Raw genomic sequence first — 21,853 nt, forward strand, 5'->3', positions numbered from 1 at the left:
TTTGGCCAGGATTCCAAGGGTGTGTGTATGAGGGGCAGTGACTGATGGGGCCACTGTGACATGTGGCCTAGAAAAATGCTTGTTTATATCCAAGACCCTCTTTGGAATAGGGAGTGTTAAAGCAGAAGCATTACATCTAAAATTAAAAGGCATAATACACATTTTCAGGAGTTCATGAACTGGTCTGGTAAGGAATATTTTATAGGTGGCTTAGAGTGTGTGAGAAGTGGGTAGGGAGAGCAAAGGGAATCTTCCCTGACACCCTAGATCCTTTTGCATGAGATCAGCCTTACGAAAAAAGCAAGTTATTCTTGGACATCTCCCCTCACCCTAACTCCCACCCACGCCCCACCCCCTTGCAAACACACTGATATCCAACTCTCAATTGAGAAAAATATGACTTAAGATTTCCATTGAGCCCATCATATTTCGGGTGCTGGAGAAGGGCAAGGGGTGGAAAGACACATGAAGGGGGCGGTGAGTTGCTCATCCTCGTGACCCAGAATATCTCCCCCTCCCTCTGTAATGATGAGCTTGCTTTTCCAAAAGGGCTTTCCTTTGATTCCAGGAAGGGGCCAACCAATGAGAGCGGAGCATGTTAGATTATTTTGGGGAAGGGCTCGTGCCAGCAAGGTTCACTTTTAGTAGGCGCCAAGTGTCCCCAGCAACCAGTGTCTCCTGTACCAGCACAAGCTCCAGAGCTCTGCCCTACTCGCCTGCCTCTGCGGCGTCTTCGCCCACTGAACAGCCATGAGAAGGCAACTCCGCTCCAGAAGGGCTCCAGCCTTTCCTTATGGTTATCGCTACAGACTTGTAAGTCTCGGGGAGCCGAATATTTTGCTGCCCTTTTTTAATTGGTTGGGTTGGGTGCTGTGTAGACCTTGGATTCTGGCTGCCTTGCCTCGAGATAAACAGGAATAAACGAAGTTTAGGAAAGCCCAGACTTTGGAGGAAAGTGACTCCCAGCATCCCAGGGCAGCCTAAATTGCTGAATGGAAGGAGGGCTCCTCTCTTTGTTGGGAAACAGAGATAAAGTAATGGGAATATACCAGGGAATAAGTTTTATCTTAGAAGTCTAGAATATGAATAGACCTTTGGCAGACCGTAGTAGAGGCTTCACTGCAAGAAATTTGGCCAGGAGAAAAGGGAACAAGAAGAGGAAATGTAAGGCGCTGCCTGGCCAGCTGTCCCAGTCCCTTTGGGTGGTGGCTTTGGGGAACCAGCTGCTCTTTTTCTAAGGCAGAAATTCAAACTATAGCTAAAATCACAGAATCCTTGACAGGAACTAGAAGGAAGCCTAGACGTCATGTCCCCAGAACCCCTCGTTTTGCTGAAGGAAGCTGCTGGTGGTAGCCTCGGTCTGAAGGTAGCAGAGTGCCAGATTGACTTACAAGTTAGTGGGAACCCCAACATGAGAATGTGCATCTTGTTTGTAACTTGTGCTCTTTCCACTGTGTTTCTGGTATACAACCTCTTGAAGCTCCGGTCCGCCATGACCCATTCCATCACCTTGTCTGCCACCTCACCACATCAAACACATACAGACACATTCATCCACATACACCTGCACATCCCTTCCCTATCACTGTTTACTTCCAGCTTCCCTTACAAATGCATTTGGTCCAAACGTGTCTCCGTTTACTTTGCTCTAAATCATCAATGCGTTTGTGTATATACACCACTCTCAGGATGGGTATTCTGAAACCCAAGAAGATGATTAGATGAACTCCAAAGAAAGCAAAGCATGAACCATTTTTTCTTTGCATATGGTCATTTATATGCCTAAGGAATTAAGGGAAAATTGTCAAACCACTAAGGGAATTTCTCAGCACTCTGGTATAGAATGTTTGTTTCAATGCCTGCAGTTTCTTCCCTCTTAAGACCAGTCAGGGTCTATGGAGTATATATAGCTGCATATTACTTGGTTTCTTTTTTTCTATGTTCAATTGGTAAAATTGCTGTGTTTAATTTCAACTGTTCGTCCAGAAGTTTGGATTTAAGTGCCACAGGGGATCTTGCTCTTTATAATAGCTGATCAAATTAAAATAAATCATTTGTTGCAATTGTATGTGCAATTTTTTTCCTTTTGAATTAATCAGGCATTTAGATGTTTGCATGATGTTACTAAATTTATCCTTTGGGTCATACTGCTTGTTTGTATATTTGTTTATATGTTTATATATTTAGATTGCTTAAAATGGAGCTACCTTCTGTCCTTCAGGCTTCCCTTTTAGGGAAGCATGAGGGCCCCAGCACACACCCACTACCATATCTGAGCATGCTCATACTCACTATCACATGAGGTGGTGCCACTTTAGGAACTGACAGAAACAGAACCTTGGAGATGAACGTCCTCATCACTAAAGCATTTCCTACCATAGTGTGACAAATAATTGCTTGGAAGTGCATTTTACACAGGATTTCATTTACGAGGAGCCTCTGGGAAAAGCCTGCCTTGCACAGCGTGACATTTCCCTATCCCTGGAAGCAGGGAAGAGGAAAAAGATATTTTGGATTCCTAAAATAAAGCTCAGGTGGGAATCTGTGAAGGGAAAATAAGCTCCAAGAAGATTAATTCTTCCTGCGAGGATAAAACTTTAATGACAGCCATTTTAATAAGATTATTGTGAGAGCACATAGCTACAAATAAAATAAGGCTGTGACCATGGTCAGCTGCTTCCTCTGTAGAAGAGTTGGTAATCAGGCACAAGCAAGAAGAGAAAGTCATTCCAGAAATATAAGGGGATTGGAAACTCTTCCTGATGAAATGTCACATTTCAAATCCTGTGAGAATTTGGTGCATGGGTTTTCCAGGGACCATGATGACTAGTATGTTTGACTTCTGAGGTTAAGGACGATAAAGTCTGTGAGAATATTCTTCCAGAATCCAGGCAGTAGGGCCGAGAGTATCCCCTGAGTACTTTCTGTGGGCTTCACACTGTGAGTAGACCACAAAATGTTAGGAAATATGGACCTTCTACCTGTGTGCTGAAAACCTGATTTGGGAGATAAATATGAACATAAGTTCTCACACTAGTGAATCATTTAAGAACATGCATCGATTCATTTAGCATTGAATGATAGGCAAGGTTGATTTTCCTAAGCCTTCTACTGTGAATCCATGTCAAAGTGAGAATTCCTTGATTATAAGCACCTACATTTCGGGAACACAGACTCTAAGACATTATCATGTTCATAAATCTGCTAAGCCACTTCTAGCCACTTGTGTTCATTGTGATGGAGGAGAAACTGTGCAGAGTATCAAGAGACACACGTTCCGAGACTGTCAACTCTGTCATGGATTTGCTGTGTGGCTTTGGCCAGATCTTCTCCCCTCCCTGGAGCTCATTTGGACAATCATAATTTGGAAGCCCCCGTAAGTTCTAATATGGTATGTGATGTGGAGCTGTACGTTTGAACATATTAGTGAACAATTCAAGGGTGCTTGTAATCATGAGCTAGAGAGCTCTGGGCAGACTAAATGCAGAGAGCAGAGATTTGTCAGTCTGTAACATTTTTACTGATTCTGAACAATCCAATATGCTCAACTCTTTGTTAAAGACAGCATGGGTAGCTGAGTGCCCTCTAAGTGGCCTTTGAGGAATCGGGCAGGAAGGGGGCAGCACAGAGTCCATGGCCTCTAGCATTTGACACATCCAACCCCAACAGGTGCATGAGCCCTAACACTCTTCAGACTTGGACAGCACAGAGAAGGGAGGGTGGCCTGGTTTTCTGCTGTTGCAGTAAGCCTTGGCAAACTCCCAAAGAGCAAGGGTACAAGCCTCCAGCCTTTATGTCAGAGGCATATGAAATACCACTGGCGACATGTGGGTTTTCCTTTTTTTCTTTCTTCGTCTCGTTCTGGTTCGTTTAACTTTCTTAAAACAATTCAAAGATTACTGTTTCAAATCTCAAGTACCGGCTGTAATCAATCAACAAATATATGCTGAGTACTCACTTTGTGCCCAACTTTTGTTTTTATATTTTTATTTAATATTTAAAATTAAAATATAACTACATCCTTTCCCCATTCCCTTTCCTCCCTCCAACCTCTCCTATTTACTCCCCCACTCCCTCTCAAATTAATGGCCTCTCTTTCTTACTTTAATTATACACACACACACACACACACACACACACACACACAAAACCTGCTCAGTCTATTTAGTGTTACTATGTGTGTATAGATGTGCCCAACTTTTTAACTAAGCTACAGGGGAAAACAAAGGAAGTATATGTTGGGATCTCATCTCTCAGGGGGTCTGTCCATCTAACTTAAGACAGGAAGCAGGATCTAAGTCCTTGTTTGTGTTAGGAAGGCCTTGGAAGTTTTGAGGAGGGGACAGAGGGTGGCTTCTCTTGATATCTGCCAGAGCCTATTTTTAGATGCAACTTAGGATGGTGAGGTCAAAGCTGGCTTGGGCTGGGAAGTTGCCATCATAGGCCTAAACGTCCAAGACTCCTTAGTCCTTCAGTGTGAACTCAGCTCAGTCCTGATAGGTCAAAGTTAAGTGGGAGGCCAAGGCCCAGGACAGAGCCGTGACATGAGATATCACAGAGGACGAACCTACCTCCCCAACATTGAAAGGAAAATTTAGCACTGCTGTGGAAATAATAGTGATTTGATATGAGCTGTAGAAAGGATGCTTCCTCCAAAAGAATAAAGAAAGAAAATCCGCCCCTTACGACAATGGGCATTTTTCTGGGGATGTGGCAATTTGAAAGACCTCCAAGTATTGAGTTGTTTCCATTTCTTTCTGGCTGGTGTGAAATGCCATTAAGACTTTTTTTTTTCACAGAGAGGTTTGTGTCTTGTCCCTGCTCCAGGATGATCAGGATGAAGTAAATCAGAACTACTTAGCAGATGAGGAGGAGGACGCAGAAGAAGAGGCTCAGGTGATGATGGTGCCTGGTCTGGAGGAAGAGGAAGAAGAGGAGGAAGGAAAAGAAGAGGAGGAAGAAAGGGAAGAAGAAGGTCAGGGTCAGCCGACAGGCAATGTCTGGAGGCAGAAATTGCAGATCGTGACTGAATATCTGTGGGACCCAGAGAAAAGGATGTCTCTGGCCCGAACAGGTCAGAGTCTCAGTAAGTCCCATTCATCCCAATGCCCCAGTCTGCTGTCCTTGGCTTTTGATGTGGTATCCAGAGCTCCTCTTCTGTACCCTGGATGGGTTTGTTTGTTACAAACGTCTCTGAACATTTCACAGAAAGACACCAATTACTGTTGACATCCTTGGACCAAGGACAGATCAGATCCATCAGAAAAGCCACTAAATAGATGAACAAGAGTGACTGAAATCTACTAGTCTCAATATGCAATATAAAATAACACTGAGAATGGGTTGAAAGAGCACAGGATTGTTTTTCATGTCCCAGTCCTGTCGCTTTCTACACATGTGACTATAAGCTCATCATTGACCCTCTCTCCCATAGGCCCGGTCTTCCCACATGCCAAATGGGAAGGTGGGAAATTATGCTTTGCCTCTTTAACAGAATCAGCATAAGACTCCAGTACAGGGTGAAAACCGTAAGGTTGAGAGGAATGTGTAGAAGACAATTTCTAGACTATGAGACCAAGCCCCTGCTAACCTGACCACGGGCATATAAAGTCTTATCAGTTCACTTACCAGTGTTCGAGAAGGCGAACCCAGAAGCCTGTCCAGACCCCAGCTTGTGAATGCTTTATGCGTCCGTGGTAGATACAGAAGAATTGGCTTAAAAGAGAACATTGCTAGGGTCTAAGGTTGAGTTTCCTTGTTGATTGATCATTAATAGAATTTCATATCTTAGCTCTTTCTCTGTATATCACATGTCACCATTTTTACTTCACAAATTGCCCAGAACTCCCTTCCCAGGGTTCTACTCACTTCTTAAACTATTATTATGGAGCCTTCTCCTCAGAAGATTTTGTGGGTAGTAAAAATCATACTTGCCACATTTTTGCATAGCCCAGAAAAAAAAAAAGAAAAGAAAACAGCTGCTGATCCCTAACTCAGTAAATCCATAGGAGCAAATAAAAAAAAAACAGTGGGTGCCATGGATAAAGTACTAGTGCCCTGCTGCCAAGGTCTAGGTTGTTGAATTTGATGGCCATTCCTTCCACAGGCCCCTCTGGCTAAGAATCATCTGTTTTGTAGTCAATGCTGCTAATTCAGCTCAGTTTGTGTGAAGTAGCCAGCTCTATTTCTTGGAATTAGGAAGAGCAGGTGTGAAGGCTCTGAACAACACCCATCTCCCGTTGCTCTTCCTCAGTTCCGAGCCCCACCCCTGCCCATCCCTGGAACTGTAACTAATGTACCATTTAAGGGACATTCCAATGTTCTGGAAGCTCCAGACAAATGCTGGCCTCTCATTGGAGCTTCAGAGGGGCACAGCTGTTTCTTCCTTGCTTAAAGAAGACTGGAGAAAAAACAGGCCTTGGGAAATGCATGTACGATTCTGGGAGGGGGCCCCATACTTTAACCCTTAAGCAACCATTGGAACTTCACCAGCTATCATCCATCTAAATTGCTCTGGTGGATGACAAGCTGTGGGCCAACAAAGAGCAATGAGGCAGAAAGGGAAGATATAGTCATGGGGATGCTTCATTGTGGGCTGCAGCCAGACCCATGGTTTACAGGTCTTAGGCTAGCCCAGCAATTCAGACACCTGTCAGATTGTCCCAGGGCAAAGGGCGAATGTTCACAAGATGCCTACGTCATGAAGTGCATGCATTACTGACAGTTTAAGTGACCAGAATACTGACCAGACTCATACAAGATATTACTATCCCACTTTACAAATGCAAAAACAAGCTTAGAGAGGCTGAGTAACTTGCCTAAAATCACACAGTAACTAAGTAAATGACAGTTCTAGGATTCAAATACCAGAATGCATCCTCTTGCCAGAATGCAAGCTATCTTCATGAATTTGAACAGTGAACAAGGCCCTCCCTGATTTGTAAGGTCTCAGTAGATTGGGTGCTTGCTTTGCTGGGTAAAGAGTTGGGAAAATGAGCCCTTAGTGGTCTGCCCAAGCCTGAGTGGGGCTATTCAGGACGGAAACTGAGAGGAGGCCCCAGGTGAAAGAAACTCTCTATCTGGAGGAGGAAGGATTAGAGAGATTGGTGAGTTTAAATGGGGGCAGTACTTGCTTTTGCCTGAGGGGAGGTGAGAGACTAAACTATCACAGTCTCAAGGTCACCTCTCCCCAAGCAGAGCCAGGGGAACTCATTACTAGTGATATTGCCAAGGGAATAAACCTGTGTTCCACTGACTCCCTTTCATGCATGCAACTGGATTTCTTGACCCTCTAGGATAGCTCTGGGCTGTTGGTCCACTCACAGGATGGGAATGGGAGTGGAGAAGTGGGGGCAGGACATGCCCCTTTAGGATAGCTAGTGAGCAACCATAGGCACACAGACATGATTGTTTCTTCTCTGGGGTCTCCAGCTCAATCAATGTGGCCACGTTCCAGTTCTGCTTTAGTTCCTCTTACACAAACATAAAGGGTCAGTTCCATTTCCAGCTGGATTACTACAGTCAGTCTCTCTCTTTCTCTCCCTTCCCCAATTTTATTTGGTCCATGATTCAATCTAAAGACTAACATTTGAACTACTTTTGGGGTACAGTAAAGTTGTGTGGTTTATCCCAGTTTCTGGCTCACGATTCCGTTCAAATCATGGCACTTCAATGAGTGAAGCCAAATATGTTTGCCTGAGAGGTCCCCAAGGAAGGCTAGAAAAGAGCTCTGGGCAGCTAGCTCATGCTCATTTGCCTCACCCTGTGCTACATAGTCCTGGGACAAACATAATCCTAATACAACCCACAGAAGGGCAATTCATCCAACTGCATCTGAGCTTATAGCAATAATAACAATATTAATATAGCAATAATGATGGATGCCATTTATAGAGCACTTAGGGTCTGCTAGGCAATGTGCCACACTATTGATATGCATTATTTAATGCTTATTTAATATAGCAAGTACTATGCTACTGTCCTTGTTTACTAGATGAGGACACCAAGGTTTCAAATAGTGAACATCATATCCAAGATTAAACAGCCAGAAGTGGTAGAACCAGGATAAGATTATGAAAAGACTGAATTTCAGATATTGTCAGGGATACAGATAAATATATGTTGTAGAGTCTACAACTTTCCCAAGTTCACATACAGCAAGTATCAGTGATTAAGTATCATTTCCTCCTACTGTCTCCCCATCCTTCATTAGTGTTCTCTTTGGAAAGAAGAGCCACTTAAACTTTGCCAAGGATGAATAAGACTTTAAATAAGTAGTCAGGGATAAGCCTTGATTAGAAATAAGTCCAGTGGAAATGAGTCAAAGCTTTGGATTCTAGATCATGTGGGGGAAAAAATGCTGTTTTTTCAACCCCTTGAAAATATCTGTAATCACTTAAATCAAGTTGCTAGGTTTCTTCAGGACACCTGCCATAATGAATAGCAAAGAATGGTCTGTACTCGGGACATCAGCCATGGCCCAGAAGACTCCCAAGCAATTTCCCCTGTTGAAGTCCACTCCCTATAATCTTGTTCATAGTCATCATGTGCTCAACAAGATTTTCCACTGGAGACACTGTAAAGGGAAGCTGCATTCAGACCCCTGACACAGTCAGTCTTTACCAATTCCAGATTGACAAAGTCCAAAAAGAAAGGATATCCTGAATCTGCCTGGGTTGATTATGGTTCAGTAGTTCAGTGGGAAGGTGGGCCTTATTGGCAGGCACTGACTACTGTCATCTTCAATTGCTCCACAGGTCTGATTTTAGTCATTTACTTCTTCTTCTATGCCTCCCTGGCAGCTGTGATCACCCTATTCTTGTACATGCTGTTCCTAGCCATCAGTCCCTACATGCCAACCTTCACTGAGCAGGTGAAACCTCCTGGTGAGTGTGCCCAAATGCCCTGCATTGTCAGAACTCTCTGGACAGAAAGCTGCTTGCACAGCGTGTTCAGCCTCAATTAACTTTGGTTCTTCCCGGTAATGACTTAGAGATTCAATTATTAAGAGGAAAAGTGAAATGGCACTTGGCAAATCATGGTCCTTTTCATTTTGATTGCCTAGGGGGTGGTGTCATGGGAATGTATACAGAAAAAATTCAAGAATGGGTTAATATATCCAAGACCTGTTTTCCTTGCCAGGAGTTATGATCAGACCCTTCGCTCATAGCCTTAACTTCAACTTCAATGTTTCCGAACCTGAAACTTGGCAGCATTATGTGATTAGCCTAAATGGCTTTCTTCAGGGTAAGTTCCCCTGAGTAGAAAAGTAGTGGGTGGGAATCCAAAATTCAAACTCCATGTGGCCTGGAAATCAGATTCAGTCACTCCTACCCATCATGGTCCTGTGTTGTTCTGCATGCCTGCCAGCACCCTTTGTAACATTTTTTAAAATACTCTGATTGAGGGTTGTCCAATGTGAGCTCTTTAAGGCACAGAGCTTGTTTTCTCTTCATGAACACCAAACAGCACTTAGTTAGATCTTGAGCACATCCAGGTGGCCATCTTTCTAAGTGATCTCATGTAAAAGCTAATTCTGGAGGGAGAGAATGGTGAGGGAAGGAGAATGTCCTCCAAGACCTGCAAGATCCCCCGCCTCCTGTCCTTTCTCAGGGTAAGAGAAGTCTGGGGATGAGATATCTTCAAGAGGGAAAGTAGGTGTCCTTTTTGTAGCAGCAATTTAAAAAGGAGTCACAGGACTAAATCTCTAGCATTTTGATCTCAAGTATTTCAAGAATTCCTGTGTCTGTGATGTTCTCAGGTACACTTTCCATGACAAATGGATGGCTTTGTCTTTCACTCTTTGGAAGCTAAGACAATGGTAGTTTGGGAAGTCTGTGGAACCTTTAGGAGAGAGAGCAGCTCTGGAGGAAGAGAGTCACGGGAAGCAACCCTTGAGGCTTTAATAGCCAGCCCTCACTCCCATTCATTCTCTTCTGCTTCCTAAGTATGGATGTAGTATGGCCACCCAGCCATGTGGACTGTATCCCTCCAGAACTGTAAGCTAAAACACCTTTCTTCCAGAATTTGTTTCTGCCAGGGTATTTTATCACTGCTACAAATAAGTAACTAAGAACCCCAACTTGGACATGATAGCGCATGCCTGTAAAATCAACATTCAGGAGTTTGAGGTAGAAAGATAACTTGGACTTGGGAGTTCCAGACCAGCATGAGCTATATAGGAAGATAACCATCTCACAATAATAAGTACATAAATGAATACCATCTTGAAGTTTGCATTATTGCACCTAAATATTGTGGCTAGGGACACTTAGTTAGGCTGCTTTGGGTAGCCTGGCCTGGCTGAAATGGGATGGAGGGGTGAAGGTAGCTAGTAGAATATACACTCATTTAGGGGAACAGCCTCTTAGTATGAGCCTGAAGTGTTAGTCTTAAACATGTACATTTTGTCCTTCACCTTTCACCAGGCATGATAGAATCCTTTGTCCGCCATAACTCCTGGCAGTGGAGTTGGTTTGTGAACCCACATGTTGCTTGCCTGGGGTCTGCAGCATGGGCATCACACAGGTGTTGGTAGAATCTCAGACCATACCCCATAGCTATTGAACCAGTCTCCATTTAAATTTTTTCAAGTGATTTGTATGAACTTTTAAGATTGAGAAATGTCATGTTTCCTAACTATACTGGTGCCATCTAAGTGGGAGTTAAAATGGGCTGACTCCCAAGGGGAGACCTTGCCTTGGAGGTGGTGGGAATGGGGGGGGGGTTGGGGGAAAAGGCAGGAGGGTAGGAGGAGGGAGGACAGGGAAATCCATGGCTGATATGTAAAATTAAATTAATTATAAAATAAAAATATTTATTTAAAAATTCAGCCTTGTATTAGTAATGCTCACTGCTATTTAGATGAAACAGCTTCAGAGTTGGCACCTGTAGAATGACAGAGCTGGGTTCTTTCTGATCCATGTAGTTCTATTTTGGGCCACAAAAGTATTTTGGGCGTCTTAGTCAGCATAATGTCTTTCTTTAAAAATGCTTATGAGCTATTTCAAGTTTGCATATTGCCAGAGGAAATCCCTGCAATAAGATAGCAGATGGGGAAATACCAAATTTGACCCGACAGTGAAGGCAGCGAACAACAGGAAGGCACTGGCTTACTTCTAAAGAATAGATGCCATGTGACTAGGAAGATGGCTCAGCAGTTAAGCACTTGCCACTTGCCAAGCAAGCAAGAAGACCAGAGTTCAGCTCTCCAGAATCCACATATGCTATATGGATATGGGAAAGAACCTATAACTCCAGCCTCAGAAGGAAGAGACATGGGAGACTGCCTAGTGAGACTGGCCATATTGTTGAACTCAGTGTTTCATTGACATACCCCTACCTCAGTAGATCAGGTGGAAGAACAATCCAGAAAGATTCCCAACATCAGTCATGGGCCTCCACAGGCACATGGGTGTGCCCACACATGCTATACACACACACACACCATGTACATAATACATACACATGAAAAATAAGAAAACATAATAGATATGTCTTTCCCCAAAGGACCAGAGCATCAGTTTCACTCCTATGAGGATGGGAATGCTGCAGTAAATGCAATACCCACGTCACATTTTTAATGGAAGTACCTCGAGAAAAATGCTGAGCCATGTGAGTGCAGTTCCTATTTTAAAAGTTATCATTTGAGCATAGCTCTTATTCCTTTAAAAAGATTAAAACAAATCCTTGAATTAAATGTAGTTTCATCGAGATAAAAATAAAAATGTAGTCATACTTGGTGTACATCTAAAATTCTCTACGCTGGGAACACAGCTTAGTGGTAGAGTATTTTCCTATTATGTACAAGACCCAGGACTGCAAGTAAAATTCCCAATAGAGGGAGATAAACAAAGACAAAATAGTATCTACGTGTGAAAATACTATAATGATACCTATTTTTGTATAATAACTTGAATGAAATTCAGTGTTTAAAAGTCAAGGAATTTTAAGAAATAAAATGAAATGACCGTTACATCTCAATAACATTATATCCAAGTCACAACCTGTCTAGATGTGGAGGCTGCAGTCTTTTCTGAGTTTTACCTCTGGTGGGTCACAGGTACAATCTTTTCTGAAAAAGTGAGCAACTTTAGACATGACAGCATGTCTGGGTGCAAGAGGGTTCACCAAGATCCACCATCTAGAATGATGCAGTAAATTCCCAAAGCCCAATTTTAGGGAATCTGAGGGCTCAAATAGTGATCACACTAGTGACCTCAAAGGGAGACATTTCCTAAGTTGACATATACTATGCCTTGATATGATATACCCCCTCTTCCAAAATCTACTAATAGAGGTCCATTCTTCTCTCAGAATAGAAGAGATGGCCACTCCAACTTTGCTGTTTGCCATATCCACAAAGAAATAATGGGAAATAGAGAAAAGTTATAAAATAACTATAATCCTGAAATGGACATTTGAAAGTTCCGAGGAAAAGAGAAGCAATGGATTATATCATCAGGTTGGCTGAGAGGCAAGAAGGCTTCCTAGAGCAGTGGTTCTCAACCTGTGGGTCACAACCCCTTTAGGTATAGTATATAAGATATCCTATATATCAGATATTTACATTATGACTTACAACAATAGCAAAATTACACTTATGAAGAGGCAACGAAAATAATTTTATAGTTGGAGGTCACCACAACATGAGGAACTATATTAAAGGGTCACAGCATTAGGAAAGTTGAGAACCACTTACCTGGAGGGATGATGCTAGGAATAGCCCTTCGGTACCTAATACCAGTATGCAAGGATTAAGGCAGAACAAGAGGACTTCTGAAGGAGCACAAGTGTATGGGAGGAAAGGGACTTAGAGAAAAGCACTGGAAACGTGGGCTTCCCTTCTAGCACCTCTCTAACATGACCCTTTGCCACCCACATATGCTGTAGGCTATAATGACAGTCTTCAAGAGGAAATGAATGTAGATTGTCCTCCGGGACAATACTTCATCCAAGATGGAGATGAAGATGAGGACAAGAAGGCCTGCCAATTTAAACGCTCCTTCCTGAAGAATTGCTCTGGGCTGGAGGACCCTACTTTTGGATACTCTACTGGACAGCCTTGCATCCTCCTCAAGATGAACCGGGTATCTCAGCCCTTGGGATCTGTTGGTGATGGATGAGTAGGGTAGGAGAGTGTAGAAAACACATGTCTGTTGAACTCTGGTATTCACACACTGCAGGTTTAGTCGTTTTTATCCACAGCATCAAACATGAAAACAACCAGACAAACTGACCAATTAATTTTTTTCCTGAGCATTTCCTATTGTCATCCTTCTTTCCCATACACAAAGCTGCCCCTTGAGGGACACTAGTTGAATGTAATAGAGTGTGTCTCTAATCTCAGCACTCAGGAGGCAAGAGAGTCTCAAGATGCAGGTCAGACTGTGTCTCAAAAATGAAATGGGAGTGTCCTGAGACGTTTGGAACACAGGGTTGACGTGGGGACATGATGGAAAGCAATTGTCACTTAAAAATGCACTGTTCCAGGGCATAGAGATGGATCAGTAGTTAAAAGCACTGGCAGCTCACAACTGTCTGTACCTCCAGTCTCAGGGGAACCAACATTTTCTTCTGACCTCTGCAGGCATCATGCATGCAACCCAAACACACATACACATAAAAATAAAATAATAATTAATGTTTTAAATGTACCTTTTTTAGTATATGTGCTGCCAAAGGGAGCACTAAATGCACCTTTTTTAATCATGCCCTCCTTAGTTCTTGATATACTTTTGGTTATTTTGCAGTTTTTTCTGTTTTGGGACCTAAGACACAAATATATCAAGGAGCAAGCTGGGCTATGCAACTTTGAAGTTGTTTGTAACATTTCTGAAAGGGGGAGTAGATGAAATTTATGTGTGAGGAGTGATGATCAAAAGCAGGAAGAAAAATTCCACTTTTGCTGTGAAATTTGTTTCTTTAAAAATAAATAAATAGGCTGGGTGATGGTGGTGCATGCCTTTAATCCCAGCACTTGGAAGGCAGAGGCAGGTGGATCTCTTTGAGTTCGAGGCCAGTCTGGTCTACAGAGCGAGATCCATGACAGCCAGAGCTGCTACACAGAGAAACCCCGTCTTGAAAAACCCAATAATTATAAATAAGTATAAATGAACGAACAAACAAACAAACTAACTAATTAATTAATTAAGCAAACACTGGTTTTCTTTCACCAGATTGTAGGCTTTCGTCCTGAGCTTGGAGATCCTGTGAAGGTGTCCTGCAAAGTTCAGGTAAACTATCCTTTTAAGTATGGTTAGGACTTTTGTTTCAGGCAAACCGGGATAGTTCTTTTATTCCATAGACTTTTACATGGGTGATGAGTAGGAAAAGCATTAGTGTTTTTCATAATTATTCCTCCTTTTAATGCATTAAGAACTTATTTCCAAAAAGCATTCAGTGTGTGTGTCTGTGCCTCTCTCTCTCTCTCTCTCTCTCTCTCTCTCTCTCTCTCTCTCTCTCTCTCTCTCTCTCTCTCTCTCTCTGTGTGTGTGTGTGTGTGTGTGTGTGTGTGTGTGTGTGTGTGTGATTTACACCTGTGAAAGCCAGAGACTGAACCGCAGCTAGAGGCCACAGCAGGGAACAACACTGTGCCAAGACATTAATTGGGATTCTGTTTACACTCTTGCTTTTAGCTCTAATGGCTTGTTTCTTTGAACTAAACAAGCAGCTTTCATTAGAGTCATTAGTTCCTGATTTTAAAACTGAATTTCACATTTTACAGCAATGACCAGTGGCACTGGGTGTTGCAATAACAAATGACTACAAGGGAAGTATAAACAGAAGTCCATTAATATGCTAATTAACTGTCCTTCAAGGGACCGTTATCTCTATCTCATCTGCACCAATTAGCTCCTTTGTAGGCAAAAGCCCTCGATCTTGGCATTGCTTCTTAAACAGGCAGTAGCTCCCTTCTGTTCAGTGACATCATCTGTATCCCCTAGCCTTGGACAGTTGTCTTGCAAACATTGCAGTAATAGCCATTGTCAGAACTAGCAGACAACTCTAGTCTTCAGGGGAGCAGATCAGAAAACAGCCAAAGACAGCAGCCACTCAGCCACACTCAGCAAGTGTTTATTGGTCACTTATTATATACAAGTGTTTAACTAGCTGTTGGGAATGTCGAGGTAAACATAACTGAAATCAGGGCCAAGAAATATTACCAGGCAGATTGAAAGGAACCATGGGGACACAGAAGAGAGAACCAGTCAGTTCCATGTGGGAAGTGATCATAAGGAAGATGAGCTTCATCAGGTCAGACAACATTTGCCAGCAGAACAAGGTAAGAAGAGAAGAGCATTCATTCTGTTCAGATGTACGTGTGTGTGCATAAAGTCACATGTGGGATATGACTACAAACTAATGGAATTGATCCCACAGGCCATCATTAAAGATAAATTCACTCGCTTTTGAATATATGAATAAGTCATAGAGAGCAATGCAGTCTAAAGTAACAGCAAGTGCTGTGCCACTGAGCCATATCCCTAGCTCTTAATCTAACACATTAATTGGGCCAAATTCTATTTGCATTTCCCTAATGTAAGCTGTTCATTTTCCAAGTTATTATATACTGAGCCTTACTGAGAATGGTCCTTTTAAAAAATAGAAATATTAACTTCAATACACTTTTTAAAAATAATTAATACTGGCCAAATCCATAAACACTTGTAGCAATCAAGCAGGATGTGATGATAACCAAAATTGAACTACAGGGTGCACAGTTTGTACCAAAAACTACTACAGCATATTGTCTATAATATATATATTGACAGAAGTGATCCTATGGCCCTAATGAGTAATTGGGTAGTAGAGATACACCCTTTGTCCATATGAGCCCCCAGACTGCCCCTGCCTTTAACAGCCAGGGTTCCTGGGCCCTCCATTTCCTGGTGTGATGTGATTAAGGGTAGCCCTGTTTAGTGTTTTCCACTATTTCGTTCCTCTGGCTTACTGTCTGAATTCTGTGAAGCATTATTCCAGGTGAGCTATCTACAGACTGTATGGCTATACATCAGGTTCCTGTGGAATTGACTTCCAATAGAACTGAACCTACAATGAGGACTTAGGAAATGCTCCCTAATGTATATCTGCTTCAGCTGCAAAATTCAAGGGGGGCGGAGGAGGGGTGCTACACTGATTTTTTTTTTTTTTTTTTTTTTTTTTTGGAGATGGGCTACAATCATAGGCTCTTTCTAGAACAGCACCAAGTACCCAAAGGCCTTTCAAGCCCTTCTCCCAAGAAACCAGAACAGAGCCATACAAAGTAACTTTGCCCTCAATAACCCAGGCTTTCTACATGATTTTCTTTGAACTGTAAAGCCAAGGCATAATCACATCCTGGAAATGTTTCTCTGCAGACAAGTCAGTGTTGAGCTCTACCCAATTCTGAGTTTAGGTTTGGGACAACTGGTTGAGAGTCATGTAGTAATTTTTTCAAGACAGGGTTTCTCTGTGTAGCTTTGGAGCCTGTCCTGGAACTTGCTCTGTAGACCAGGCTGGCCTCGAACTCACAGACCCACCTGGCTCTGCCTCCCGAGTGCTGGGACTAAAGGCGTGCGCCACCACCACCCCATTTACTAATTTTACCTGAGCCCAAATCCATTTAAGCTAGATTCTAACTTACTCTGTAACCCAACATCTTACATCTATCTGCTTTTTCTTACAGAAAGGTGATGAAAACGACATTCGATCCATCAATTACTACCCAGAGTCGGCTTCTTTTGACCTCCGCTACTACCCTTACTATGGCAAACTGACTCACGTAAGCTGTATCCTTCTTTCTCTCTCTTTCATAAAGGGCTCAGAGACAAAGGAAGGGCTGCCTGGGATTTGAGAGAATTAGAGAGCAGTGGTAGTAACAGACAGATGAGTAGCTGTAAACTATAATGGGAGTGGGGGAGGGAACCCCACACACACACATTCCTAACAACTACAGATCTTTCCAAATACAAAAGACTGTCATATACAGTCTCATCTAAGCACTTCAGTTTTCAGATGAGAAAATTGGAGCTCAGAATGGGAAAGAGACTTTCCCAAAATCACACATCTAATTAGCAACAAAGCCAAGAGAAGGCAGATTATTAACAGTGTGTTTAATGTCCAAGGGATCATACATACCTGTGGGCCAGTGAGGGCTTCATCTCCAGTATAGGATCTTGACATATACTACTTCTAGTTTGATTTATGGTCTGATAGCCATAAAATCAAATCCTTCTGAGTCAGAATTGGCTTCCCCCCAGAGGGTAGTCAGACATCTTGACACTGACTTATGAGAGAGCCATGTAATTTGTCTGAAGCAGGGAAAGCATGTTGGTTGCTGTGATAATTTGTGACATGGCATCATGAAGTCCGCACAATTCCCTTTGCTGAGGTTATCCTAACCTGCCTTGAGTCGCTGACCACCACCCCACCTTGCTGCCATCTTGGCCCATTTAGAATTCATTGTTCTTTTGCCTGCAGGTTAACTACACCTCCCCCCTGGTGGCAATGCATTTTACGGATGTGGTGAAGAACCAGGCAGTGCCTGTCCAGTGCCAACTGAAGGGCAAAGGCATCATAAATGATGTCATCAATGATCGCTTTGTGGGGAAGATAATCTTTACCCTGAACATAAAAACCTAGGTACTCCGGGGGGCCACTCCCAGCAGTTATGATTCTGGTTTTTGTTAGCCCTGATAGCCCCCTCGATTCCTTTTTCTTCAGTTAAGACACAGCCAGATGGACGCCTAAGACAGCAGATCATCTTTCCTTGCCTTTGACGTGTGTATGAAGTGATATTGTGGGACCTGCTTGGCTTTTTCTTGAAGGTCATCTCTCCCGATGACAAATAGACTATATTAATTTCCTCTCCTTCCCTCAAATTCAAACCTATTCTTGCTGCTAAAAGTCTCACTATATACACAAACAGTATCTGATAGCCTTCACCATTGTCAGGACAATATCTATCATGTTTTCTAAAAACATGTTGGTTTTAGAGGTGATATTATTCCCAGCCAGGTGGATATTATAAACACTGCCCCCTACCTCACTTTCAAAACTGCCTTCTAAGGTCTTTCCTCAGAAACCAACACCAGACGAACCCAGACTATACTATACTATACCTAAAGCCACTCTCCCTACAGAACTTTATATGGGGGGAAGGGCTCTTGAAAATTTGGCTGTCTCCCATAGGCAACTCAGTACTGATTCAAGACTCCATTATTTCCCACCAGGACAGCAGGCGATGCTGACAGGTTATTGATCTGGGTGGGGGAGGCCAAAAATGAAGAGCTTCTGTGAGACTTTTTTTTGGGGGGGAACTGAGGAGAACTGTTAGTATAAGGGTGTGCTGATTGTTGATTGCTTTGTAGTATAACCAACCAAAGGCAAAAAATTCTTGCAAACAAGTTTTTCTCAACTCCTAGCAGAAGAGAAAACATGAAAAACCTTCTTTGGTCAGATCCTCTTGGCCCATTTGCTTGACAGTTGTGTGGTTTTTCAATGAGATCAGCAGGGATGGGTGCCTTGACTCCCCAGCTACAACCTTGGGGATTGAAATTAGCATTCTCCAACCAACAAATGGCAAGAGAGAAAGCTCCTGCCAGGCCTCCCTGAAGCCAATGCTCGTTAGCCAGTTTTGCATTTACTTTAAAAATCACTTGAGGCAGATGTTTATCCAGGTTGTGGATCAGCCAAGTTGCTTTGTTTTTTCTTTGGCCATGTGACCATTCCAATTGCTTCTTAATGCCTCCACCAGGGGGAGGGCTGGAACAAAAAGAGGAGGCAAGCATTACAGAACAGCAGAGTGTCTCAGGGTCCAAAGCAAACTAAAATTCTACTTGAAGCCTGCAGAGTCTGAATCTACACTACAATGTTTAGTGTCTCCAAAAACGGGGAGCTGGAAGACTGATGAGGGAAGACAAGAGATGAAGTGCTATGAGGAATGTGAAGGACAAGCTCTCTCCGACTGAGAAAGTAACAGAGAAAATTACACATTCAGAGCCACAAGTTTGAAGAAATCTCATGCTTTGGTAATTCTGAATAGTTCACATGAGAGCTCAGAGGAAAGGCTGGGAGAGAGAATTGCATGAATGTTCAGGGATGCTGAGTGACAGAGAGTCTTTAAAGTGTTTCAATCAGGGAATCTCTGGGAGAACATTTGCATTTTATCAAGAGCCCTTGGGCAGTAATAACACAAGGGGTGAATTGAAGACAGGGGAGACAAGACCAAGACTGGAATTGGGGGAAGGGTATTGAGCTTGGCTAAAAACAATGGCATAGTGATTTTGTTACTGTGACTGGATATAACAGAGAAAGAGATTGGAGAGGAAGTTGTTGAGATCACTTTGGGACAGATTTAGCTTATGGTTTCCTCTGGTCAGACACTGATGTGGAGATATAAACACATGTAGAGTAGAAGGGAAGGAAAGCTGAGAAGAAAAGCAACATTTGGTTAAGCGAACTCATTAGGAAGTATTTAATCTTGGGAACTTGAGCCAGTTGAGCTTGGGAACTAGAAGACACGGATCTAGCTCCTAACATGATGCTTTTCTCGGGGTTTCATGGAAGAATGGACTGCTACTGCTCTTGGAGACGTCCCTTCCAGACCCCATCTAAATCTTCTCCATAGACTAGAGAGGGGCCAACCGAATTTAACAAGCAACTGAAGGTGAGCAGGACAGCAGGGCTACATAACACAGAGACACAAAGAAACTGACTCCTCCAGACCTACTTCCTCAACAGGTTCAAGTTTCCTAGACAACAACTTGAGACCATTTCAAAGTGACCTCTATCAAATTCTCAAGATTTAATAACAAAAGAGTACACACCATCAGATCTGGAAAGGCTCTTTAAGGAAAGCAACCTGCATTGCATCTGACTCCAGGTCCAGTGCTCTTTCCACTCAGAGCCACTGCTTACCAGGAAGTACCATCTTTTGAAAAATCATATCCCAAACATTCTGAAATATGTCAAACTTGAGTTAAGATAGTTAACATTTTACAGGAATCCAACTACTGGTGCTATATTTTATACATAATACATGGTCCTGTTGAATATGTTTAACAATTAGATAAGAAATTAGAAACGATTTTGTCATGTGTGTTTCTCATTCAGTGGCAGATATCATGTCTACAGTTTCAAAGAAGTATTGAAAAGAATTTAGACAGTTTGGGCTGTCAGCTGGAACATGGAAAGATAGCTTTCTTATACAAAACTGGATATTATACAGAACTGGATTAATGGGTGTATTCATTCATGTGAGAGTCTAACTGTTCAATAAACTTCTAGTTGATTAATTTAACCAGGCTCCCATACTGTGCTGTACCAGGGTTTGATTTGTATACCATCTGTTGCAATGCACTTGGTTTTACTTGATTGTCAACGAGAAATAGTACTTCCACATGGCTTCATGGTTTTGTTCTTGCTGTACTTTGTGTGTAATTTTTCACTTTCCACTCCTCTAAAATGATTATTCTAAAGTAATCTTTCTTAGGCATCCATTTACTCGGGGTCTTCATGTAGAAAATATTAATATTGTCTTGGGGAATTGGTGACAACAATAAATGAAATTAAAAAGCAATGTATGAATTTTTCTTTCTGGATCTTATCATTGGTTTTTCCACCACAGGGATACTGGGCAGGAAGCCATATGTGGGGGAAGCTTGACAGCTGATAACCTAGTCATTCAAGACTAGTTTTCTTCTTAATATTGTTTTTAACTCTTAGGGTTTCATCTATAGGGACATGAAGCTAAAAGCTGTTTTATTTAAGGGCATTTCTCTTTTTTCTATCCCTTCTCCATTTTCTCAAAAGAACACTTTGTCATAGCAGCCTTACCTTGTCACTTTATTTTTCTAAACAGGAACTTGCTCTGTACCCCTAGGCTGGTCTTGAAGTCACAATCTTCCTGCCTTGTCCCCCATCATGGCCAGCATCTTCCTTTATCAAAGTTGAATCCTGAAATAAATTGTTCTGTTTGTTTATATAGGACATGGGCACACTGAATGATGCTTTGAGATAGGGGGATGGAAACAAGATCTAAATAGAAACTCTGCAAATGCTCAGTGGAAGCGTAGATTATTATGCAATAATCATTTTGTACACTGTGAAGATGTCTTTGCCAAGGTGCCTTCTGATTGGTTTAATAAAGAGCTAAACATCCAACAGCTAGGCAGGGGGTATAGGTGGAACTTCCAGGCACAGAGAGGACTCTGGGAAGAAGAAAAGTGGAGTCACCAACCAGACTTGGGGAGAAAACAGGAGATGCAAGATGGAAGAAAGGTAACACTACATGGCAGAACATGGATAATAGAAATAGGTTAATTTAAGTTATAAGGGCTAGTTGAAACAAGCCTAAGCTAAAGGCCAAGCTCTCATGATTAATAATAAGTTTCTATGTCATTATTTATGAGCTGGTGGCCAAAGAAAAATCTGACTACACTGGATAAGTGTCTTCCATGTATATCTAACCACACAAAGTGTCTCTCAAAGCAAATCTTTCATGGACATAACAATTAAAGACAAATAGTCCCAGAGTTTTATTCAACTTAGAGGCTGGGCTGCAGCATGGATACATTATTGATTTGGAAGCTTCCCTGGTCAAAGATCTCTTGGGTTGATCTGGTTTGATTTGGGGTGTATCCAGGAAAGGGAAAACACATTTTCCTGTTCTTGTCTCTTCATTAGAGTCTGTTCTTTTACTGAGTTTCCCTTACAATATCTGTATATATTAAAGTAATTCAAATCATGCAGAAATGTGATTTATACTTGCATTTCTCCAGGCAGAAAAGTTTGGGGAAGGGAGAGACAGAGGGAGAGGGAGAATGAGAATGTGTGTTAGGGCCAATGAAGGTAGACAAGATTGATGAATGTG

The 21,853-nt window shown here is 42.3% G+C and overlaps 1 protein-coding gene across 2 annotated transcripts; it reads left to right on the top strand.

Annotated features, from left to right (window-relative positions):
* The first annotated feature begins 750 nt into the window (after positions 1-750).
* On the top strand, positions 751-17,622 carry Atp1b4 (ATPase Na+/K+ transporting family member beta 4). 2 transcript variants are annotated; one of them, XM_036175720.1, is made up of 8 exons: positions 751-813; positions 4,828-5,086; positions 8,757-8,885; positions 9,142-9,246; positions 12,892-13,088; positions 14,178-14,234; positions 16,667-16,762; positions 17,461-17,622. In XM_036175720.1, the coding sequence occupies exons 1-8, from the start codon at positions 751-753 to the stop codon at positions 17,620-17,622; spliced, it is 1,068 nt and encodes a 355-aa protein (XP_036031613.1). The 2 variants fall into 2 exon arrangements, with proteins under 2 accessions (XP_036031613.1, XP_036031614.1); XM_036175721.1 differs by having other exon boundaries at positions 4,828-5,074.
* The last annotated feature ends 4,231 nt before the right edge of the window (positions 17,623-21,853 follow it).

This window comes from Onychomys torridus, chromosome X (assembly GCF_903995425.1).
Source record: "Onychomys torridus chromosome X, mOncTor1.1, whole genome shotgun sequence".
Taxonomy (NCBI): Eukaryota; Metazoa; Chordata; class Mammalia; order Rodentia; family Cricetidae; genus Onychomys; species Onychomys torridus.

Coding starts and splice junctions, on each gene's coding strand:
- Atp1b4 (XM_036175720.1), top strand. CDS start 751: ATGAGAAGGCAACTCCGCTCCAGAAGGGCTCCAGCCTTTCCTTATGGT. Junction 8,886..9,141: donor TGAGCAGGTGAAACCTCCTG/GTGAGTGTGCCC, acceptor TTTCCTTGCCAG/GAGTTATGATCAGACCCTTC. Junction 14,235..16,666: donor AGGTGTCCTGCAAAGTTCAG/GTAAACTATCCT, acceptor TTTTTCTTACAG/AAAGGTGATGAAAACGACAT.